Raw genomic sequence first — 26305 nt, 5'->3', positions numbered from 1 at the left:
AGTTATAGACTTAATAACAGGTCTGAATGGATATCTTTATTAAGCTTTTATTTATTTCCTCACCGTGACAGAACAGAGTGCCACATGGAGACTAAAGTCAGTACGGTCAACATTATCAACAGCAGTTTCTCTTTAAAAATACAATTATTAGAGATATACAACAACGTTGGAACAAGATTATTTTACAAGCAGTATGACATGATAAAATGACAAACAGCATCAAAGAGGTTAACAGAGTAGTAGAGAATGTATACGGTAGAATTCAGAGGCGGCTGGTGGGAGGAGCTATAGGATGAAGGGTTCAATGTAATGGCATAAATGGAACGGTAATCAAACAAAGATAAGGAAACCACGATACGACTCCGTTCCATCCATCCCTTGAACCTGTCCTCCTATAGCTCCTCCCACTAGCCTCCTCTGCTAGATATGGCTCCAGTTTGAGATCTTACTATTTTATACATGTGTGAAAATGTGGATGGAGTTTAGTCAAATTACATATAAGAACCAGTGAAACTAATAAATGTAAAAAGCATATAAATTCTTCTTCATGGGATCGACCCCATAAAACGGACTTATACTTCATTACAAACCAACATACCTAGAGAATTGTACTGATCACAATTGTGGTAGGAACAATCATTTGTGGAGGGAATCACAAATGTTAGCCTCTAAACGTTAGTTCTAGTTGGAATTCATCTATAGTTGGGAACAGAAATCACTGGGACTCCAGTTAACTGTCCCAGGTATCCTCTTACAGAGAGATTTCTTTTGATCTAACACACATTTTTAAAAAGCTGATCTTGAGCCTTGATTGTATTGTAGCAAAAGTGTTTCCCAAGAACACTGCACATCCCTGATGACTGTACTTTACATTTAGCAGACGCTCTCATCCAGAGCAACTTACAGGAGCAATTAGGGTTATGTCCTTTGCTCATGGGCACAACAGATTGTTCACCTAGTCGAATCAGGGATTCGAACCAGCAACTTTCTGGTTACTGGCCCAATGCTCTTAACCGCTAGGCTGCCTGCAGCTTCTGTGACCTCGCCATGTCCCTCTGAGATATTAGCATGTTTCTGTGTGATATTAACTCCTCTCTGTGAAACATGCACACCCCTGTATCTCTGATGTCACAATATGTATTTATGATGTCAACACCTCTCTGTGACATAAACATGTCTCCCAGAGATGTCATGTTTCTGACGTAACATTGCAAGCACATCTGTGAAAGATTTCTCAGTGACATCAAAACATCACGTGGCCACATCATCCTGTCTGTGTGACCTCACCACTATCCTATACATAAAAGTAAACAACAAGAAACAAGCAAACACTTTGCTAGAAATACTATACAGTAGGTGATCAAAACTGGAATGGGACTACATTTGAAAATCGTTACTCCCACGTCATGTTCAGTTTTACCTTAAGGCAAGCGTTAGTCTAACCTAGCATAAAATTAGCCAAATATCTACCAGTTTAAGGACGTTATGCAACTCAAGCCGTAACGAAGCAACCCCTCCCCCCCCCCATTTTTTTTTTTTTATGCACAGCCCATCTGCTCTCTAAACCACAATTAGTGCATTTAAGTGCAGTGGAGAACCTTATGGTGCTCTGGAAACAAAACAGAGCGGGAGAGTGACAGACAGAGGAACTAGTAAATAGTGTTGAATGCTTAGTATTCATGGGTGAGTGTTGAGAGAAAAATTCAGCTATGCTACAGAGTAGTGTGTGTAAGAACAGTTGTGAGAGTTTTGAAGGTTCTAGAAGGCTTGGTCCATCCCTCTCTCTTAAGGCCTTAGAGGAAACACAAGCGGCTTCTAATTTTCCCACAATCCCACAGTGAGAGATGAAACAGCGTAAAACATCAGTGCATGGGAACTTTAGCGCTACATTGACTTTTATACAGTACCATTTCAGTACCTAAGTGCCTGTCTAAAGAGAGCAAAAGCCAGATAAAAACCTCTTGTTCAAAAGCTTACACCGTTTTTCATTATACGCAAATTCATCTTAACTTATCGCAAAGGCAACAGAATATGGGGTCTTGGTTATCAGAACTAGAAGTGATATCTGTACAGTTGTGTAAATTGATGAAAGATGTTTTAGGTGTCTGAGATGAAGTTGGACAAGGTCTGTGGGAGAACAGCTGTGGCTACAGCTCAGCCAGGGTTGCCATGGTGACGGCACATACAGCCATGCCCTCTAATGACTCTTCCATCTCCTCCTCCTGAGACAAACGAGTGAGTTTAAGGCCAACTAGTGAAGAGAAAGAGAGAGAGAGGGAAAGAACAACTAGCGAAGAAAGAGAGAAACTGACCTCATGATCAGCGAGGGATATAGAGCGATAAGCACACTGCATCTCATACTGTACACACTATGCATATGGGTATACAAAAGCTGTGTTGTCATGGTTAGCATTTGCGATATTTAAAATGTAGAAAGTTGAAGTAAGCAGCCAATAGGAGAGCCCTGTGTGTGTCTGTTGGGCAGGGCTTTGTGGATTATCGGGTCTAGCAGTACAATGTTACAGTGCAAGAGGAATTAGAGCGAGTGGAACATATGTAAACACAAACACTGCTCCCTTCCATTCACACATTAGAACAGAACCTTGTGCTTGGCACTCCGCTGAACGGGTACACACTGGAAGTTAGACCTGAGACACATTTGAGACTCAACTTCTCACGTACAAAACTAACACCAAATCAACACTAGTACCCACCCACCCACTTACACAACACAACACACGCATACGTATCTTCATCCAAACGTCCAGTGGGAGATCAGAGAACAGAAGCAGCCGGACAGAAGAGGAGCCAGAAAGATGAGGAGACAAAGGAGGTCCCAATGACAGAGACACCTGTCAGTAGAGTAGAGGACAGAGTTTGAGGGCCGATGGGGGGAGGGGGGGGGTTAATCAACGTGGGGAGAAGCCTGTTGCTATGCTACAGCCAACCACTTGCGTCATGTCCCATATCTGTGGAAAGAAAGAGTCAATCAGGGATTCAGTAAAGTCTGATGAATATGTAAAGATGACAGTCATACGCATAGAAAGTAGACGCGCATTGATGCACATCACAATAGTAAAATGTAAACAACCAACACCTCAACCTTTTTGGAGAGAGGTTATTGACATGTCAGTGCTACTGTAGCAAGCAAAATGGTGTAGAGGCAATTGCTAACTAACTGCAAACAATTTTAGCTGACAAGCTAATAATCTTGGCTAACTTTGGGCCGAAACAATTCACTTACTTACTGTTAAATTAGCCACTGTAAATCTCTTTGCTAGCAAAGGCGATGCTGTCTCCAAAACAGCAAGGTCTCTAGTAATGTTAACTTTGACGTTCTAGAACGTTTCCGCTTTCCAAGCATATTAAAAAACATTTAGTAGTATTGAGTCTAATACCCACTCATCAGGGAATGTATTTGACCACTAGTGACTGATCAAGGCTGATAGTATGTCTGACCTTGACGACACGGTCGCTGCCACAGGTCACCATCAGGCCTCTGGAAGGGTCCATGTCCATAAAGGCTATGTTGTGCTTCCCCTCATGGAACGTTGCTAACGCAGTGCGACTGGAAGATGAGACAAAGTGGTCCGTGAGGAAATGACAGGGTGGGATGAAGAAGACAAATGTAAATCTGAGTCACATTTTTATTATACTCCATTACAGTATTATTATAGTGACATTACATTTAAGTCATGTAGCAGACACTCTTATCCAGAGCGACTAAGATTGTTTTGAGATATTTTATCACAATTATGTTCTATTACTAGTTGATCATACTCACTCCTCGTCCTTGACGGTGTCGTAGCAGGTGTCACACACTCGCACCTGGAACTCAAAGCCCATCACAGGGTATGTAGTGCTCTTGGAACTACACTTCCCACACACCGCTTTGCCACACTTCCTGCAGTGGTGCTAAAACAGGAAACACGAGGGTTAGCCAAGGGTCAAATAATAAAGACGGATCACTCCTAGTTCCTGTATTTCTATGTGCCTATATCTCTACCACTACAATAGAGTCACAAGGATATTTGTATTACAGTAATGGCTACACCAGGGGCTGCCTGCCCTCTCACCTGCCGAAGCCCAATGGTCTTAGAGTCCCACATCAGCATTAGCCAAGGGTCAAAGAAAACGGACTGATCACTCCCTAGTTCCTATATTTCTACCATTACTATTATACAGTTACAAGGCAATTCTTACAACAGTAATGGCTATGCCAGAGCCTTGTATTATATTCTCAATAAAAGGCTCTGGACTACACCAGAGGCTGCCTGCCCTCTCACCTGCCTAAGTCCAATGGTCTTTGAGTCCCACATCTGTTTGACGTTCCAGAAAAAAGGCTGCTTACACTTCTGACACGAGTCACTGTCCAACCACTGAGGAGCCTGTAGAGAGTCAAGCAGGAAGACAGAGTTACAGAGTAGAGGGGGGGTGATGTTACTTTGTAGCAATGTTCAACTTTCAACACCAAAGGGCAGTAGTGAGTTGACGTGGCTCCTTAACCAAGGAGATTGTGAGTTCAGCAGCATCTAAGGCATTGGTGGGATAACTCCAACATGTTTTTTGGTCTTTGCCCACCTCTGCTTTTTAAGGAGGAGGTGAAGTGAAGCATTGAGATGTATTCCTGGCTCCTGATATACAGTGCATTCTGAAAGTTCAGAACCCTTTACTTTTTCCTGCATTGTTACGTTACAGCCTTATTCTAAAATTGAATTGTTCCCCCCCTCATCAATCTACACATAATACGCCATGACAAAGCACATTTTTTTTAATAGAAAATAAAGGATTCAGACTCTTTGCTGTGAGACTCAAAATTGAGCTCAGATACATCCTGTTTCCATTGATCATCCTTGAGATGTTTATACAACTTGATTGGAGTCAACCTGTGGTAAATTGAATTGATTGGACATGATTTGGAAAGGCACATATCTGTCTATATTAGGTCTCACAGTTGACAGTGCATGTCAGAGCAAAAACCAAGCCATGAGGTCAAAGGAATTGTCCGTAGAGCTCCAAAACAGGATTGTGTCGAGGCACAGATCTGCAGAAGGGTACCAACAAAAAAAAATCCAGTACTGAAGTACCCCAAGAACACAGTGGCCTCCATCACTCTTAAATGAAAGACGTTTGGAAACACCAACACTCTTCCTAGAGCTGGCCGCCCGGCCAAACTGAGCAATCGGGGGACAAGGGCCTTGGTCAGGGAGGTGAACAAGAACCCGAAGGTCACTCCGAAAAAGCTCCAGAGTTCCTCTGGGAGGTGGGAGATGGGAGAGCCTTCCAGAAGGACAACAATCTCTGCAGCGTTCCACCAATCAGGCCTTTATGGTACTGGTCAAATGGAAGTTAATCCTCAGTAAAAGGCACAACAGCCTGCTTGGAGTTCAGACTATGAGAAACAAGTTTCTCTGGTCTGATGAAACCAAGATTAAACTATTTGTCCTAAATGCCAAGCGTCACGTCTGGAGGAAACCTGGCACCATCCCTACGGAGAAGTGTGGTGGTGGCAGCATCATGCTGTGAGGATGTTTTTCAGCGGCAGGGACTGGGAGACTAGTCAGGATCAAGGGAAAGATGAACGGAGCAAAATACTGAGAGATCCATGATGAAAACCTGCTCCAGAATGCTTAGGACCTTAGACTGGAGTGACGGTTCACCTTCCAACAGGACAATGACCCTAAGCACACAGCCAAGACAACGCAGGAGTGGCTTCAGGACAAGTCTCTGAATGTCCTTGATTGGCCCAGCCAGAGCCCGGACTTGAACCCGATCGAACATCTCCGGAGAGACCTGAAAATAGCTGTGCAGCGACGTTGTCCATCCAGCCTGACAGAGTTTGAGAGGATCTGCAGAGAAGAATGGAATAAACTCCCCAAATACAGGTGTGCCAAGCATGTAGCGCCATACCAAATTAGACTCAAGGCTGTAGTCACCAAAGGTGCATCAACAAAGTACTGAGTAAAGAGTCTGAATAGTTACGGAAAAGTGATATTTCCGTTTTGTATTTAGAATCAATTTGCAAACTTTTCTAAAAACCTGTTTTTCCCTTTGTCATTATGGGGTAATGTGTTTAGATTGATAAGTGGAAAAAAACTTCAATCAATTTTAGAATAAGGCTGTAACTTAATAAAATGTTGAAAAAGTCAAGGGGTCTGAATACTTTCCGAATGCACTGTACCTACCTCTTCTCTGGGAGTGTCCATGTTCCACACTGTGACGCCGCCATCTGCAGAACAGGACACCAGCTGTCTGGTCAGCTGCAGGTATCGCACCGCCTGCACTCGTTCACTGGAGATGGGGAGGAAGAGAGAGAGAGAGGGGTGAGGGGAAAGAGGATGTAGAAAATAGAGTGATCTTCCAAAGAATTCCAGTCGTAAATTGGTCTGATAGTTACGCCATCTGAGGAACTCACAGATGGTAAAACATCAAAATAAAACATTAGGAAGTGAACAGCTCCCTGCGACAACTGCTACTGACCTACAGAGCCCTGCTACTGACCTACAGAGCCCTGCTACTGACCTACAGAGCCCTGCTACTGACCTACAGAGCCCTGCTACTGATAAGCATATGCACTGGCTGACACACACACACACACACACACACACACACACACACACACACACACACACACACACACACACACACACACACACACACACACACACACACACACACACACACACACACACACACACACACACACACTCTTACTGGTGTCCCTGGAGCAGTAGTGTTCGTCCCTTGCGGCCCCCGATATCCCACATGATGACACTGTGGTCAGACGCTCCTGAGAACAAAAGCCTCTGAACAGGATCCCACCACAGAGCTCCAATACTACCTGAGAGGGGGGCAAAAGGATGATGGGAAGTGAGAAGGGGGGGGGGGAGAGAGACAGAGAACAGGAAGTTATGACACAACAGACGGGTGGTTGGTAGTGTGACCACTTGGTATGGTAACTGCTTGGCATCCAACCGCAAGACGCTACAGAGGGTAGTGCGTATGGCTCAGTACATCACTGAGCTCCCTGCCATCCAGGACCTCTACACCAGGTGGTGTCAGATGAAAGCCCTAAAAATGTTCTAAAACGCCAACCACCCAAGTCATAGACTGATCTCTCTGCTATCACACGGAAAAGCTGTACCGATGCACCAAGTCAGGAACCATAACAGCTTCTAACCCAAAGGCATAAGATTGCTAAAATGTTAACCAATAGCTACTATCTGCATTTGCACTTTTTTGGTGCAAAAAGGGATAATCAACGAGGGGCTATGCATTCTATGGAAAATTATGAATGATGTGGAAGGTGCATCATTTAGGGCTCCCGACTAGAGCATCGGTCTAAAGCACTCCATCTCAACTCTATGCAAGACGCGTCACTACAGTCCCTGGTTCGAATCCAGGCTGTGTCACATCCGGCCGTGATTGGTGGTCCCATAGGGCGATGCACAATTGGCCCAGTATCGTCCGGGTTTGACGGGTAGGCCGTCATTGTAAATAAAAATGTGTTCTTAACTGACTTGCCTAGTTAAATAAAAAATATAAATTATTTACCACATTTGCCACTAGAAATGTGTTCAACATCCACTGAAGTAGCTAGCAAGTTTACTACAGTAGATAGTACAGTAGCTAGTTGCCTTCATGACCAAACAAACATGGTTGCAAGTTTCGCTAACCAAACCATCAGCCCTATTGCTAGTATGAAAATCAAACTCAACAATACCAATAAATGTTCAGTTCGACTTTTGCTTTCTAAAGCAGCTCAAACATAGAACATGTGCGTTATAGGGAAATAATGCATGCTATAGAATGCCCTTCAAGCCAATCAGAAATGAGTATTCATGTTTATTATAAACCAAGTAGTTTGGCTCCTGGATGCGGACTGGCTGAAAGCAGTGGTATATCAGACTGTATACCATGGGTATGACAAAACATATTTTTTTTTTACTGTTTTAATTACGTTGGTAATAATAATAGCAGCAATAAGGCACCTCTGGGGTTTGTTGTATATGGCCAATACACTACCACAGCTAAGGGCTGTATCCAGGCACTCAGTGTTGTGTCCCTAGAATTTCTAAGCAAACAGCTGGAGGCAGGGATTTCTCCTATAGAGCTCCATTTTTATGGAATAGTCTGCCTACCCATTTACATTTTACATTTTAGTCATTTAGCAGACGCCCTTATCCAGAGCGACTTACAGTAGTGAGTGCATACATTTCATTTCATGCATTTTTTTTTTTGTTGTACTGGCCCCCCGTGGGAATCGAACCCACAACCCTGGCGTTGCAAACACCATGCTCTACCAACTGAGCCACAGGGAAGACAATGTGAGAGATGCAGACTCGGTCTCAACCTTTAAGTCTTTACTGAAGACTCATCTCTTCAGTGGGTCCTATGATTGAGTGTAGTCTGGTCCAGGAGTGTGAAGGTGAACGGAAAGGCTCTGGAGCAACGAACCGCCCTTGCCGTCTCTGCCTTGCCGGTTCCCCTCTCTCCACTGGGATTCTCTGCCTCTAACCCTATTACAGGGGCTGAGTCACTGGCTTATTGGTGTTCTTCCATGCCGTCCCTAGGAGGGGTGCGTCACTTGAGTGGGTTGAGTCACTGACGTGGTCTTCCTGTCTGGGTTGGCGCCCCCCCCCCTTGGGTTGTGCCGTGGCGGAGATCTTTGTGGGCTATACTCAGCCTTGTCTCAGGATGGTAAGTTGATGGTTGAAGATATCCCTCTAGTGGTGTGGGGGCTGTGCTTTGGCAAAGTGGGTGGGGTTATATCCTTCCTGTTTGGCCCTGTCCTGGGGTATCGTCGGAGGGGACCACAGTGTCTCCTGACCCCTCCTGTCTCAGCCTCCAGTATTTATGCTGCAGTAGTTTATGTGTCGGGGGGCTAGGGTCAGTCTGTTATATCTGGAGTATTTCTCCTGTCTTATCCGGTGTCCTGTGTGAATTTAAGTATGCCCTCTCTAATTCTCTCTTTCTCTCTCTCGGAGGACCTGAGCCCTAGGACCATGCCTCAGGACTACCTGACATGATGACTCCTTGCTGTCCCCAGTCCACCTGGCCGTGCTGCTGCTCCAATTTCAACTGTTCTGCCTGCGGCTATGGAACCCTGACCTGTCCACCGGACGTGCTACCTGTCCCAGACCTGCTGCTTTCAACTCTCTAGAGACAGCAGGAGCGGTAGAGATACTCTCAATGATCGGCTATGAAATGCCAACTGACATTTACTCTTGAGGTGCTGACTTGTTGCACCCTCGACAACTGTGATTATTATTATTTGACCATGCTGGTCATTTATGAACATCTGAACATCTTGGCCATGTTCTGTTATAATCTCCACCCGGCACAGCCAGAAGAGGACTGGCCACCCCTCATAGCCTGGTTCCTCTCTAGGTTTCTTCCTAGGTTTTGGCCTTTCTAGGGAGTTTTTCCTAGCCACCGTGCTTCTACACCTGCATTGCTTGCTGTTTGGGGTTTTAGGCTGGGTTTCTGTACAGCACTTTGAGATATCAGCTGATGTAAGAAGGGCTATATAAATACATTTGATTTGATAAGAACAACGCTTAGCCGTGGTATATTGACCATATACCACAGCCATTCATACCTCATTGCTTAATTATCTATCATGTTGCCTAGTCACTTTATCCCTACCTATATGTACATATCTACATCAATTACCTCGTACCCCTGCATATCGAATCAGTACTGGAACCCAATCACATATAGTGCATTCAGAAAGTACTCAGACTGTTTGACTTGTTCCACATTTTGTTACATTACAGCTTTATTCTAAAATGGATTAAATCGTTTTTCCCCCCTCATCAATCTACACACAATACCCCATAATGACAAAGCAAAAACATGTTCACTTTTTTTTGTTGCAAATAAAAATAAAAAAAATGGAATATGGCATTTACATAAGTATGCAGACCCTTTACTCAGTACTTTGTTGAAGCACCTTTGGCAGCGATTACAGCCTTGAGTCTTCTTGGGTATGACTCCACATGCAAGGCACACCTGTATTTGGGGAGTTTCTCCCATTCTTCTCTGCAGATCCTCTCAAGCTCTGTCAGGTTAGATGGGGAGCGTCACTGCACAGCTATTTTCAGGTCTCTCCAGAGATGTTGGATCGGGTTCAAGTCCGGGCTCTGGCTGGGCCACTCAAGGACATTCAGAGACTTGTCTCGAAGCCACTCCTGCGTTGTCTTGGCTGTGTGCTTTGGGTCGTTGTCCTGTTGGAAGGTGAACCTTTGCCCCAGTCTGAGGTCCTGAGCAGGTTTACATCAAGAATCTCTGTACTTTGCTCCGTTCATCTTTCCCTTGATCCTGTCTCCCAGTCCCTTCCGCTGAAAAACACCACCATGCTTCACCGTAGGAATGGTGCCAAGTTTCCTGTCATGTGCCTTTTACTGAAGAGCGGCTTCCATTTGGCCACTCTACCATAAAGGCCTGATTGGTGGAGTGCAGCAAAGATGTTTGTCTTTCTGGAAGGTTCTCCCATTGCCACAGAGGAACTATGGAGCGCTGTCAGAGTGATCATCGGGTTCTTGGTCAGCTCTCTGGAAGCTCTAGGAAGAGTCTTGGTGGTTCCAAACTCCTTCCATTTAAGAGTGATGAAGGCCACTGATCTTGGGGACCTTCAATACTAGACATTTTTTGGTACCCTTCCCCAGATCTGTGCCTCGACACAATCCTGTCTTGGAGCTCTACAGACAATTCCTTCGACCTCATGGCTTGGTTTTTACTCTGACATGCACTGTCAACTGTGAGACGTGTGCCTTTCCAAATCATGTCCAATCAATTCAATTTACCACAGGTGGACTCCAATCAAGTTGTAGAAACATCAAGGATGATCAATGGAAGCAGGATGCACCTGAGCTCCATTTCGAGTCTCATAAGGTCTGTGTTTTTATTTTTAAATACGTTTGCAAAACATTTCTAAAAACCTGTTTTCGCTTTGTCATTATGGGGTATTGTCAGGGAAATTTTTATTTCATCCATTTTAGAATAAGGCTGTAACATAACAAAATGTGGAAAAGGGGAAGGGATCTGAATACTTTCCGAATTAGCATTTCAGTCTAGACCGGTTGTTTACGAAGCATGACAAATCACATTTGAGATTTTAGAAGGTTGGGGTGAGTAAAATGGAAATGAGAGCCAGTTTCATCATCACGCTTGATGGTTTTTGCGACTGCACTTAACTTTAAAAGTTCTTGAAATGTTCCACATTAAGACATGAAGGTCAGTCAAAAGGAATGGACTGTCGTTTCTCTTTGCTTATTTGAGCTGTTCTTGCCATTGTATGGACTTAGTCTTTTACCAAATAGGGCCCTCTTCCGTGAAGCATGGAGAAGGAGGTGTGATGGTGCTTTGCTGGTGACACTGTCTGATTTATTTAGAATTCAAGGCACACTAAACCAGCATCGCTACCACAGCATTCTGCAGCGATACACCATCCCATCTGGTTTGGACTTAGTGGGACCAACATTTGTTTTTCAACAGGACAATGAACCACACCTCCAGGCTGTGTAAGGGCTATTTGACCAAGAAGGAAAGTGATGGAGTGCTGCATCAGATGACCTGGCCTGATGTTGGACCACAGAGTGAAAGAAAAGCAGCCAACAACTGCTCAGCAAATGTGGGAACTCCTTCAAGACTGTTGGAACAGCATTCCAGGTGAGGCTGGTTGAGAGAATGCCAAGAGTATGTAGAAAATGTCAAGGCAAAGGGTGGCTACTTTGAAGAATCTCAAATATATTTTGATTTGTTTAACACTTTTTTGGTTACTACATGTTATTTCATAGTTTTGATGTCTTCACTATTATTCTACAATGTAGAAAATAGTAAAAATAAAGAAAAACCCTTGAATGAGCAGGTGTGTCCAAACTTGACTGACACACACACACACACACACACACACGTATATGTATACATACACACCATTTTCGTAAAAAAACATAATGTGCAATCACACGTACATATACACATACTCACACTACCGTTTGGGGTCATTTAGAAATGTCCTTGTTTTTGAAAGAAAAGCAAACTAAAATAACATCAAATTGATCAGAAATACAGTGTAGACATTGTTAATGTGAGTGTATTGTAGCTGGACAAAGCAAAAACATGTTTACATTTTTTGCAAATAAAAAAAATGGAAATATGACATTTACATAAGTATGCAGACCCTTTACTCTGTACTTTGTTGAAGCACCTTTAGCAGCGATTACAGCGTTGAGTTCCTCTGTCCAATGTCTGTGTTCTTTTGCCCATCTTAATCTTTTCTTTTTATTGACCAGTCTGAGATATGGCTTTTCTTTGCAACTCTGCCTAGAATGCCAGCATCCCAGAGTCGCCTCTTCACTGTTGACGTTGAGACTGGTGTTTTGCGGGTACTATTTAATGAAGCTGCCAGTTGAGGACTTGTGAGCCATCTGTTTCTCAAAGTAGACACTCTAATGTACTTGTCCTCTTGCTCAGTTGTGCACCGGGGCCTCCCACTCCTCTTTCTATTCTGGTTAGAGCCCGTATAGGCGCTTCTGTGAAGGGTGTAGTACACAGCGTTGTATGAACTCTTCAGCTTCTTGGCAATTTCTTGCATGGAATAGCCTTCATTTCTCAGAACAAGAACAGACTGACAAGTTTCAGAAGAAAGTTAATTGGGTTTTCTAATTATCAATTAGCCTTTTAAAATAATACATTTGGATTAGCTAACACAACGTGCATTGGAACACAGGAGTGATGATTGCTGATAATGGGCCTCTGTACACCTATGTAGATATTCTATAAAAAATCTGCCGTTTCCAGCTACAATAGTCATTTAGAACATTAACAATGTCTACACTGTATTTCTGATCAATTTGCTGTTATTTTAAATGGACAAAAAAAGTAGATTTTCTTTCAAAAACAAGGACATTTCTAAGTGACCCCAAACTTTTGAACGGCAGTGTACATACATACATACATACATACATACATACATACATACATACATACATACATACATACATACATTCAAGTGCAAAACTGTTACCCCACTGCATGACAAAACAGTATAGCGCCATACAATCTGCCAGCAACATTTCCTCTTTTAAAATGATTGCCAGTTAGAGATGGCATCCGAGCAGTTTGTAGCGTCCGATTCCATATTGTGCATAGGCTGTCCCTGTGTGTGTCACAGGAGGCTGCAGAGTGGCAAACGTCTCATAATAATGTCCGGAACGGAGCAAATGGAATCGCATCAAACGCCTGAAAACCATGTGTTTGATACCATTCCACTCATTATCACGAGCCCATCCTCCCCAATTAAGGTGCCACCAACCTCCTGTGGTGTGTGTTACCTTCGTGGCCCTTCAGTGTGGTGATGGTGGAGTAGGTCTGTCTCTCCAGTTTCAGCAGGGTGATCTGTCCTGAGTAGTCCCCTACAAAGGCATGCTGGGTGTCGTTGTCATACCTAGACACAGAGTCAAGGAAGATACACAGGAAAAGCACATAGGACAGATAGGAAGTTACCTTTGACCAAAGAAGTAATTCTTAGGAATATGAACATTAACAATAAACTGACCCCTGTCCAGCTCTCATGCAAACAGAGAAGGATACTGTAGACAGGAGGCCCAGGAGCCGAAGTAGTGGCGCCCCAGCATACTGCCGCTCTGGGTGCACATCCAGCTCACACTCTTGTCGTGTCCGGTGCTCACCACCCACTCGCTCTCCAGAGAAAACACCATGTCTGACACACGGTTCTGATGGGCTGGACACACAATGGGTTAAATACACACAAATGTTCAATTCATTCTCCACTCAACTTTCTCTTTCTGCAAAAGGTTTGAGGGAGTAGAATGACTATAGATCACTTAATGGGGCTTTTCTGTTCTGGGCCCATTTTCACTGCTGGATGAGAACTGCTTGAAACTTCCACAGTGACATCTGTTTTTTGGCATTTAATGCTTAAAAAAAACAAAAGAACTCAAGTTTCCCTAAGCAGGGATTTTCCAGTGATGAGAGGAGGGTCCAGGCTGCATGGCTAGGCTGTTAGTCACAGAGATCATATTCTCTGAGCCTGGGGGAAGGTGACTGTAATAACATAATAATAGTCAGACAATATGAGGTGGTGGTGGATCATCATCAAGTTGGATTGCTTGAACAATAATTACTTATCCTCTTTCACTGTGGGTCAGGGAGTGTGTGCATGCATGTGTTCTAAGCAGCAATGACGTCGGTCTCTATTTCCTGTTCGAGCCCAGAGAGGGACATTTCACCAGAGGCATGCTGGGTAGGGACCAGATGATTTCTCATGGGACTGGGCAGTGCTTCAAAACACAGCCCAGTAGACACACACTAATGTACACTAAAGAGCCATTATCACTGATATATACTGTTACACAAGACTCCATTACTGAACACTAGAGATCATATCATGTCTACATCACCAAAGCCTCTTAGTTTTCATTGGCTTTGTAAAGGCAGAAAACCCCCACTACGATCTCACCAGGATAGGTCTTCACATGGTTCATCTTGTTGAAATCTTCAGACAGAAGGAATTCCTGTTAGCACCACCAAACAATAGTAAAGATCAGTTACCAGTCCCACTCTTATTCCATGTAACTTCATACTTGTAGCTTGTTTCTCATTCAAAGCAGGGAAACATTAGAAACTGGGTCAGTGTGAACCAGAATGGCATGTTATGGGTCCACTCAAAACACAGAGAATGGGGTTTACGCATGAGGTCATCTTTAAGGCTTCATCTCACTCACCACAATGGCTCCGTTGTCCTGCCCGATGAAGATGCGCCTGCTGTCGTGATGGTATGACATACAGGAGCATGGCGCTAGTTCAGAGATCAAAAATATGTATTGAAAAAACAATTGTGTATGGCCAATGTTTTGATTCAATAGTATACGCTTCAACTACAGAGGCTTGCGAAAGTAGTCACCCCCCCTTGGCAGTTTTCCTATTTTGTTGCCTAACAACCTGGAATTAGAATAGATTTTTGGGGGGTCTGTATCATTTGATTTACACAACATGCCTACCACTTTGAAGATGCAAAATATTTTTTATTGTGAAACAAACAAGAAATAAGACAAAACAACTTGAGCATGCATAACTATTCACCCCCCCAAAGTCAATACTTTGTAGAGCCACCTTTTGCAGCAATTACAGCTGCAAGTCTCTTGGGGTATGTCTCTATAAGCTTGGCACATCTAGCCACTGGGATTTTTGCCCCTTCTTCAAAACAAAACTGCTCCAGCTCCTTCAAGTTGGATGGGTTCCGCTGGTGTAGAGCAATCTTTAAGTCATACCACAGATTCTCAATTAGATTGAGGTCTGGGCTTTGACTAGGCCATTCCAAGACATTTAAATGTTTCCCATTAAACCCCTCAAGTGTTGCTTTAGCAGTATGCTTAGGGTCATTGCCCTGCTGGAAGGTGAACCTCCGTCCCAGTCTCAAATCTCTGGAAGACCGAAAACAGGTTTCTCTCAAGAATTGAGTGTATTTAGCACCATCCATCATTCCTTCAATTCTGACCAGTTTCCCAGTCCCTGCCGATGAAAAACATTCCCACAGTATGATGCTTCCACCAACATGCTTCACTGTGGGGATGGTGTTCTCAGGGTGATGAGAGGTGTTGGGTTTACGCCAGACATTGCGTTTTCCTTGATGGCCAAAAAGCTCAATTTTCGTCTTATCTGACCAGAGTACATTCTTCCATAAGTTTGGGGAGTCTCCCACATGCCTTTTGGCAAACACCAAATTAGAGGTCGACCGATTCATCGGAATGGCTGATTAATTAGGGCCGATTTCAAGTTTTCATAACAATCGGAAATCGGTATTTTTGGACGCCGATTTGGCCGATTTAAAAAAAAAGAAAAATAGTATTATTTTTTACACCTATATTTAACTAGGCAAGTCAGTTAAGAACACATTCTTATTTTCAATGACGGCCTAGGAACGGTGGGTTAACTGCCTTGTTCAGGGGCAGAACGACAGATTTTTACCTTGTCAGCTCGGGGATTCAATCTTGCAACCTTACGGTTAACTAGTCCAACGCTCCAACCACCTGCTTTACATTGCACTCCACGAGGAGTCTGCCTGTTACGCGAATGCAGTAAGAAGCCAAGGTAAGTTGCTAGCTAGCATTAAACTTATCTTATAAAAAACAATCAATCAATCATAATCACTAGTTAACTACACATGGTTGATGATATTACTAGTTTATCTAGCCTGTCCTGCGTTGCATATAATCGCTTAGGTACACGTTGCTCCAACCATAAACATCAATGCCTTTCTTAAAATCAATACACAAGTATATATTTTTAAACCTGCATATTTAGTTAATATTGCCTGCTAACATGAATTTCTTTTAACTAGGGAAAGTGTGTCACTCCTCCTGCAACAGAGTCAGGGTATATGCAGCAGTTTGGGCAGCCTGGCTCGTTGCGAACTGTGAAGACTATTTCTTCCTAACAAAGACAGCCGACTTCGAAACGGGGGATGATTTAACAAAAGCGCATTTGCGAAAAAAGCACAATCGTTGCACGAATGTACCTAACCATAAACATCAATGCCTTTCTTAAAATCAATACACAGAAGTATATATTTTTAAACCTGCATATTTAGCTAAAAGAAATCCAGGTTAGCAGGCAATATTAACCAGGTGAAATTGTGTCATTTCTCTTGCGTTCATTGCACGCAGAGTCAGGGTATATGCAACAGTTTGGGCCGCCTGGCTCGTTGCGAACTAATTTGCCAGAATTTTACGTAATTATGACATAACATTGAAGGTTGTGCAATGTAACAGGAATATTTAGACTTAGGGATGCCACCCGTTAGATAAAATACGGAACGGTTCTGTATTTCACTGAAAGAAAAAACGGTTTGTTTTCGAGATGATAGTTTCCGCATTCGACCATATTAATGACCAAAGGCTCGTATTTCTGTGTTATAATTAAGTCTATGATTTGATAGAGCAGTCTGACTGAGCGGTGGTAGGCAGCAGCATGCTCGTAAGCATTCATTCAAACAGCACTTTTGTGCGTTTTGCCAGTAGCTCTTCGCTGTGCTTCAAGCATTGCGCTGTTTATGACTTCAAGCCTATCAACTCTCAAGATTAGGCTGGTGTAACTGATGTGAAATGGCTAGCTAGTTAGCGGGGTGCGCGCTAATAGCGTTTCAAACGTCACTCGCTCTGAGACTTGGAGTAGTTGTTCCCCTTGCTCTGCACGGGTAACGCTGCTTCGAAGGTGGCTGTTGTCGATGTGTTCCTGGTTCAAGCCCAGGTAGGAGCGAGGAGAGGGACGGAAGCTATACTGTTACACTGGCAATACTAAAGTGCCTATAAGAACATCTAATAGTCAAAGGTATATGAAATACAAATCGTATAGAGAGAAATAGTCCTATAATAACTACAACCTAAAACTTCTTACCTGGGAATATTGACGACTCATGTTAAAAGGAACCACCAGCTTTCATATGTTCTCATGTTCTGAGCAAGGAACTTAAACGTTAGCTTTCTTACATGGCACATATTGCGCTTTTACTTTCTTCTCCAACATTTTGTTTTTGCATTATTTAAACCAAATTGAACATGTTTCATTATTTATTTGAGGCTAAATTGATTTTATTGATGTATTATATTAAGTTAAAATAAGCGTTCATTCAGTATTGTTGTAATTGTCATTATTACAAATAACTTTTTAAAAAATCACAATAATCGGCATCGACTTTTTTTTGGGGCCCTCCAATAATCAGTATCGGCGTTGAAAAATCATAATCGGTCGACCTCTACGCCAAATGTGTTTGCTCCTTTTTTCACTTTAAGCAATGGCTTTTTTCTGGCCACTCTTCCGTAAAAGCCCAGCTCTGTGGAGTGTATGGCTTAAAGTGGTCCTATGGACAGATACTCCAATCTCTGCTGTGTAGCTTTGCAGCTCCTTCAGGGTTATCTTTGGTCTCTTTGTTGCCTCTCTGATTAATGCCCTCCTTGCCTGGTCCGTGAGTTTTGATGGGCGGCCCTTCTTGACAGGTTTGTTGCGGTGCCATATTCTTTCCATTTTTTAATAATGGATTTAATGGTGCTCCGTGGGATGTTCAAAGTTTCTGATATTTTTTTAGAACCCAACTCTGATCTGTACTTCTCCACAACTTTTTCCCTGACCTGTTTGGAGAGCTCCTTGGTCTTCATGGTGCCGCTTGCTTGGTGGTGCCCCTTGCTTAGTGGTGTTGGAGACTCTGGGGCCTTTCAGAACAGGTGTATATATACACTGAGATCATGTGACAGATCATGTGAAACTTTCTTTAACTAATCTTATTTAGGGGCTTCATAGCAAAGGGGGTGAATACATACGCACGCACCACTTTTCTGTTTTTTATTTTTTGCATTTTTTGAAACAAGTCATTTTTTTTTCATTTCACTTCACCAATTTGGACTATTTTATGTATGTCCATTACATGAAGTTCAAATAAAAATCTATTTAAATTACAGGTTGTAATGCAACAAAATAGGAAAAACACCAAGGGGGATGAATACGTTTGCAAGGCACTGTATTTTTAGCATCTAACGTTAGTGGATGTTTCAGCTGAGGCCTACTTCTAATCAGTTGTGGTACTTACAGGAGACTGTGTGGTAGATGCTGGGCCAGTACTGTCCACTGTCTCTCTTCAGCCATACCCGGATAGTTCTGGACATAGGACACACGAAATGTCATATTCAAACTTCAAGTGCCCCTCTTGGCACTGTTGCTGAAGGTGCAGCATGATAGTCTCAAATGTGAATAGGGATTACAGTACTAGAACTTGGGCTACTTGGGAGAAAAATGTCTCTAAGACTGTCAGCTCCTCTATTGCAATATAATACAGTTTTAGAACACCATGAAATTCTCAACCCACAAGATCATTGTGACACAAAAGGAGAGTACAGTGCCATTACGACAGTCTAGTCACAAGATATATATATATATATATTTAAAAAAAAGAACTTCTCATACTACTGGATTCTCCCTTCCTCAAAAAAAAATCATTTTCTAGTCAACCATGAGAAGCTTATCCTACTGGGGACAAGGAAGGGTATCACTCCAGAGATTTCAATTCTCTCTATACCTTGCTCAAGATATTGCTCCTCAATGTACAATTGACCAAGCATGACCGCCACATTCATTTGCTTTGATCTACGCCTGCCTGGTGCCCTAAAGTTGACCAGAAGCGGATGGCCTCCCGTTTTAGAGAAGTGCCCATGCTACTCTCTCTTCCTCACCATTTATGAATACTTTTTGGAGTTAAGTGTTAACGGCCTACATCTCTTTTGTGTCTAAACTGTGTGGTTAGGGGGTGTACAAAATGACTGAAAACAAAATAAAAATTAAACTGCAATTGGGGTTGGAGGTGGCAGTAACACTTGATTCACATAAGGCATACCCCTAAGATAATGTCTCAAATAATGGTGACCGATCGGGTATTAGGTAGTGTTTTTATGCTAGTTTGCTGTACCTGCACCAGAACTCCAGTGTTTTCCCTTCATAGCTTGTTCTCCATCTTTTTAAATAGGGAGCCAATTTGTTTTCAGGACTTTTATTCCCATAGCTGATCAAAACTCATTCTCTCATGGCTCTCTCTCGTCCCTCTGCAGCTGACATACGGTGAGCAATACGTTTGGAACATCGAATCGAAATACATATAGAATCGTGAGAATCGCAATACGTACCGTAACCTAAGTATCGTGATAATATTGTATCGTGAGGTCCCTGGCAAATCCCAGTCCTAGTATGTAGCGAAGGTAACAGGTAGCCAAATGTATACCAACTAGCACACAAATCAACAATATCCTGATGTCAGTGCCAGGATTGTGCAGCTAGCTAGCGTTACACACATTGTTATGCCCTGAGGATATGCATTCCAAACCTACTAACTAGCTAACTTGCCAAATCAATAAAATAAATATTTGCTATTGCTAACACCTACGAAAGTAGTAAACTGTTTATGCAGTAGCCTCTAGGAGCGAAGTTGATTCGTCACCCAATGAGCCATTGTTTAGTGTACATATAAATCATTGGTTTACAGGTTATTTAGGCAGAGGACAGTGAGCTGTTTGATGATAACCTTGTCACGAAACGTGGCGATGTCTTCAAATTATGTAGACAACGTCACGCACATTTACAAATCCTAAATGTCCCTAGTCTGTCACGAATGTAGAATACAATTCTATTTAAACTTACTCTGCCGATTGTCTGTGGTGTTGGTCCCTCAGTTGGTATTTTGAGACAAAATATTTTTAAACAGACTTCAAAACGCGGGTCTATGTGTTTGGTAATCGAGATGTTTTGCTCGTGACTGAAGGTACACACACAAGACGTAAGTACACGCATGCGAACCATGCATACTAACCGAAGTCTTGCACATAGAATTAGGAATTAGAATACCAAAAATGGACATGAACCTTCATATGATGGTCCAAAGGTCAGCCATATTGGTCAGGGAGTTGGTCAACCATGGTTTGCCAGTGCTGTGATAACTTTCAGTGTTTTACACTAACTTAAGAATTGATCTGCACTGTGTGTGTTAGCTAGCTAACAGTCATGCACTGGCTCAGATCAGTTGATGATAGACAAGTTGGACTGATATTGTATCCATCATATAATAGCACAAAAAACATCTGAGACAAAGTACAGGACTTTGACATATCAGCTGATGTAAGAAGGGCTATATAAATACATTTTGATTTGATATTTGAAGAATCTCAAATATATGTTGATTTGTTTAACACTTTTTTGGTTACTACATGATTCCATATGTGATTTCATAGTTTTGTTGTCTTCACTATTATTCAACAATGTAGAAAATAGTAAAAATAAAGAAAAACCCTTGAATGAGTAGGTGTTCTAAAACTGTTGACCGGGAGTGTATGCATAAAATGTATTTATAATTATATGACAATATGTAAAGTTGACTATAATTCCATTACACAATTTCTTATACATCACATGCCTTACATTTTTCCGCTGCATACGTAAAAGTAGTTAAGGCATCACTTATGCCTCAACCACAAATAGAACAACGAGACAGATATTTCACCGGATGTATAAATGTGAAGCATCTGGTTGGCGTTTCCACTCATACCAACTATGGTAGTGAGAGGAAGCTCAGTGGCCGGCAGAGGAAGATGATGGAACAAGATGGATTTTGGCGGACATTCTGCTCATTTAATCATCAATTAAACATTTGATCCCAATACAGTTCTGTTCCCAAAACTACAATCTGTTACGAACAGAGTGGACTAAGTTTTGTAGACTTTACCCTTTGCCAAAGTTTCAAAAAAAATGCAGTGCAAAGGCAAATGTAGTTATTGCACAAGCGCCCTTCACAGAGTAGGAGTTCCCCAACGGAAATATGCAAATGCAGGCTAGAACGGGCCAATGGGATCTCGCTAGCTCATGCTTGGCTCTGCCCACCTCCTTGCTTGTTCTTCCCATTATGGCTAATTTGTTCCAATTTGAAACGACAAGCTGTGGTCTATCTTGGTTTAGTTATAAAAAATATTTGCCTTTACTGCCATTTATTCCAATTAGACTGGATTTGGATATCTCCCTGAGGAAGACTGCTTCCATTTTCGCCCTATTGTGGAAATGTGAGGGTTTATGACAAAGCTAACACAGAACTATGAGCCAGATATTTCACCGGGCTTATAAATGTGAAGCATCCGTTTGGCGTTCCCACTCACTACCAAATATGGTGATGAGGGGAAGCTCAGTGACTGGCAGTGGGAGAAGATGGAACAAGATGGATTTTACCCGACATTCAATGAATAATTTCATCTCCAAACAGTGGACTGCGTTTTGTAGACTTTTGCCAAAGTTTCAATACCGGTGTTCTAAAAAGTCGACTAAACAATATTTCCTATAGATATTTTGTCTAAAGTTTGGAACATGTGAAGGACCAACATCAGACAATCGGCTGAGTAAGTTTAAATATAACTGTATTCAACATTCCAGCATTTCAAGAATCAAACACTGTCATGATGTTCCAGACGGTGTATTTAGAAAGGCACCGTCTGGTCCCCATGGCAAATTGTGTTATTGACTGTACGTTTGTTTATGTGTAACTCTGTGTTGTTGTTTTTGTCACACTGCTTTGCTTTATCTTGGCCAGGTCGCAGTTGTAAATGAGAACTTGTTCTCAACTGGTCTTCCTGGTTAAATAAAGGTGAAAAAAATAATAATAGTAAGCAGGCTAGCCAGCTAACGTTACCGTTATCTGGCTAATAGCTAGATCATGGTCTGGATAACAGCTAATGGGGCGTCAGACAACCTACCTGTCCTCGCTAACCGTGATCACTCCGTCCTCTTTCGGTATCAAAACTGCAGCATTGACCGCGTCCGAGTGTCCTTCGATTTTATTTAGAAGAACTGGTCTTGAGCTTTGAGGCCTCGAATGAATCTCTGCCGCCATGGCTATGTTTTCTTTTTCTCCCAACTCGACAATCAGCTGACGGCTAAGGAGGTTGAGTAGGATTACCATAATGTCTAGATTAGCAGCGCACTGCTTTGTTTCTTCTTCTACTATAATATTATGGCGGTCCGTAAACAAACGTTAGAGGTGCATGGCGCTTCCTACTGCATTGGAGCGTGTAGTCAGTCACAGTTTACAGACAAAATGAATATAAAGAAAATAAACATTGAGAGAAACTAAACCCTCCTATCTAATCCGGTACTACTAAGACAAAAAATAGCCCTTCTATCAAACCCTCCCCATCCTTGTCCAACCTCAATAACCCAACACATCAATCTTTCCCTCTCTTCCACATCTTTTTTTTATTGTACCTTTATTTAACTAGGCAAGTCAGTTAAGAACAAATTCTTATTTACAATGACAGCCTACCCCGGCCAAACCCTAACCCGGACGATGCTGGGCCAATTGTGCACCACCCTATGGGACTCCCAATCACGGCCGGTTGTGATACAGCCTGGAATCAAACCAGGATCTATAGTGACGCATCTTGCACTGAGACGCAGTGCCTTAGACCGCTGCGCCACTCGTGAGCCCACTACCGGTACCTACAACAATGCATCAACAAATTATTTCTTCACTGTTTCATCAATCAGACAGAAACCATTCGCATGCTTGTCAACCAGATTCAATGACCAGTTCAATGTACAATGTCCTACACGCAACAAAGCAAACACCACCTCTTCCTTCCAAACTTGACCCTTGAATCTTGGTCCACCAACCTTTCTTTTTAGGGCTCTGTCCCATCTATCATAATGGCTTTAATCTTACATTTGGCCTCACTTCTACCCAGTGGAGCACGAATATCCATTTTACAGTACATTCAGAAAGTATTCAGACCGCTTGACTTTTTCCACGTTGTTACATAGCAGCCTTATTCTAAAATGTATGAAATATTTTTTTTAAATCATCAATCTACACACAATACCCAATAATGACAAAGCAAAAACAGGTTTTTAGAAATGGAAATATGTTTTTCAACTGTCCATCCAAAGCCAATGCCTAGTCTACTAGGGCACACAACTCTTTGCTGCTGTCACTGTTCTGTGGTCACACTTAGGGAGATTATCAACTGGTTTGCTCAACTCATCCGTCCTCTCCTCGACTCCTTTTGAAAAGGGTCAAAGGTAACCGAGGAGAGGAAATGTGGAAACAAATAAGCTTGTATGAAATTACTCTCTTTCTTCACTTCACTCCCATCACGCAAATTGTGTTTACAGGGGTGGAATCCCAAATTAAATCTGAAACGAGGTAAAAAGACATTTAGCTAGTTGTGCTAGACATTTTATAGATACAATTAAAAGTAGCATATCGTTATTAAGTAGGTGCATGTTTTTCTTCTCCGAGTATGATTCAAAGGAGGTGTGACAGATCTCAAAACTCTTCTGCGACGGACTCATGCAAGATACTCTTGAACTTCCTCTTCTTCTTTGGTATTACGGCGTTCGCACAATTTGTTTGTGCATACCGCCACATACTGTGCGGTAGTGTGTGGTCGATCACGTTACATTTTGTGATACAAAAACAAGGGGGGAAAGGATAACAATTGCACCACCAATGAACCGTCCACCAATATACCACTATTACATAACATCAACTAACCCTACACCACTATAACGCTATTACATACCACCAATTAACCCTCCACCTCTATACCCCTATTAAACACCACCAACTAACCCTCCACCTCTATACCCCTATTAAACACCACCAACTAACCCTCCACCTCTATACCCCTATTAAACACCACCAACTAACCCTCCACCTCTATACCCCTATTAAACACCACCAACTAACCCTCCACCTCTATACCTCTATTAAACACCACCAACTAAGCCTCCACCTCTATACCCCTATTAAACACCACCAACTAACCCTCCACCTCTATACCCCTATTAAACACCACCAACTAACCCTCCACCTCTATACCCCTATTAAACACCACCAACTAACCCTCCACCTCTATACCCCTATTAAACACCACCAACTAACCCTCCACCTCTATACCCCTATTAAACACCACCAACTAACCCTCCACCTCTATACCCCTATTAAACACCACCAACTAACCCTCCACCTCTATACCCCTATTAAACACCACCATCTAACCCTCCACCTCTATACCCCTATTAAACACCACCAACTAACCCTCCACCTCTATACCCCTATTAAACACCACCAACTAACCCTCCACCTCTATACCCCTATTAAACACCACCAACCAACCCTCCACCTCTATACCCCTATTAAACACCACCAACTAACCCTCCACCACTATAACGCTATTACATACCACCAACTAACCCTCCACCTCTATACCCCTATTAAACACCACCAACTAACCCTCCACCTCTATACCCCTATTAAACACCACCAACTAACCCTCCACCTCTATACCCCTATTAAACACCACCAACTAACCCTCCACCTCTATACCCCTATTAAACACCACCAACTAACCCTCCACCTCTATACCCCTATTAAACACCACCAACTAACCCTCCACCTCTATACCCCTATTAAACACCACCAACTAACCCTCCACCTCTATACCGCTATTAAACACCACCAACTAACCCTCCACCTCTATACCGCTATTAAACACCACCAACTAACCCTCCACCTCTATACCCCTATTAAACACCACCAACTAACCCTCCACCTCTATACCCCTATTAAACACCACCAACTAACCCTCCACCTCTATACCGCTATTAAACACCACCAACTAACCCTCCACCTCTATACCCCTATTAAACACCACCAACTAACCCTCCACCTCTATACCCCTATTAAACACCACCAACTAACCCTCCACCTCTATACCCCTATTAAACACCACCAACTAACCCTCCACCTCTATACCCCTATTAAACACCACCAACTAACCCTCCACCTCTATACCACTATTAAATACCACCAACTAACCCTCCACCTCTATACCCCTATTAAACACCACCAACTAACCCTCCACCTCTATACCGCTATTAAACACCACCAACTAACCCTCCACCTCTATACCGCTATTAAACACCACCAACTAACCCTCCACCTCTATACCTCTATTAAACACCACCAACTAACCCTCCACCTCTATACCGCTATTAAACACCACCAACTAACCCTCCACCTCTATTAAACCACCAACTAACCCTCCACCTCTATACCTCTATTAAACACCACCAACTAACCCTCCACCTCTATACCCCTATTAAACACCACCAACTAACCCTCCACCTCTATACCCCTATTAAACACCACCAACTAACCCTCCACCTCTATACCCCTATTAAACACCACCAACTAACCCTCCACCTCTATACCCCTATTAAACACCACCAACTAACCCTCCACCTCTATACCACTATTAAACACCACCAACTAACCCTCCACCTCTATACCCCTATTAAACACCACCAACTAACCCTCCACCTCTATACCACTATTAAACACCACCAACTAACCCTCCACCTCTATACCTCTATTAAACACCACCAACTAACCCTCCACCTCTATACCCCTATTAAACACCACCAACTAACCCTCCACCTCTATACCACTATTAAACACCACCAACTAACCCTCCACCTCTATACCCCTATTAAACACCACCAACTAACCCTCCACCTCTATACCCCTATTAAACACCACCAACTAACCCTCCACCTCTATACCGCTATTAAACACCACCAACTAACCCTCCACCTCTATACCCCTATTAAACACCACCAACTAACCCTCCACCTCTATACCGCTATTAAACACCACCAACTAACCCTCCACCTCTATACCCCTATTAAACACCACCAACTA

General features: G+C 42.7%; 1 protein-coding gene across 1 annotated transcript; it reads right to left on the bottom strand.

Annotated features, from left to right (window-relative positions):
- Positions 1–14: 14 nt before the first annotated feature.
- LOC106613124 (WD repeat and FYVE domain-containing protein 1) lies at positions 15–22483 on the bottom strand. The gene is made up of 12 exons (XM_014215080.3): positions 22299–22483; positions 18608–18675; positions 14751–14824; positions 14486–14540; positions 13597–13747; positions 13338–13450; positions 6715–6841; positions 6186–6291; positions 4287–4388; positions 3785–3915; positions 3460–3568; positions 15–2969 (listed from the first exon to the last, which is right to left on the bottom strand). The coding sequence occupies exons 1-12, from the start codon at positions 22433–22435 to the stop codon at positions 2910–2912; spliced, it is 1233 nt and encodes a 410-aa protein (XP_014070555.2). The 5' UTR covers positions 22436–22483; the 3' UTR covers positions 15–2909.
- Positions 22484–26305: the final 3822 nt, after the last annotated feature.

This window comes from Salmo salar, chromosome 09 (genome assembly GCF_965601325.2).
Source record: "Salmo salar chromosome 09, fSalSal1, whole genome shotgun sequence".
In the NCBI taxonomy this organism is placed as follows: Eukaryota; Metazoa; Chordata; class Actinopteri; order Salmoniformes; family Salmonidae; genus Salmo; species Salmo salar.
The sequence above is the reverse complement of the archived record's forward strand: the minus strand, read 5'-3'. Positions and strand labels throughout refer to the sequence as shown.

Bases quoted from the DNA above. Each gene is read 5' to 3' on its own strand.
- LOC106613124 (XM_014215080.3), bottom strand. From the start codon at position 22,435: ATGGCGGCAGAGATTCATTCGAGGCCTCAAAGCTCAAGACCAGTTCTT. The intron at 14,541-14,750 runs GTGAGTGAGATG...TGGTGCTAACAG, and splicing joins AGGACAACGGAGCCATTGTG to GAATTCCTTCTGTCTGAAGA. The intron at 4,389-6,185 runs GTAGGTACAGTG...GACTCTCTACAG, and splicing joins TGGACACTCCCAGAGAAGAG to GCTCCTCAGTGGTTGGACAG.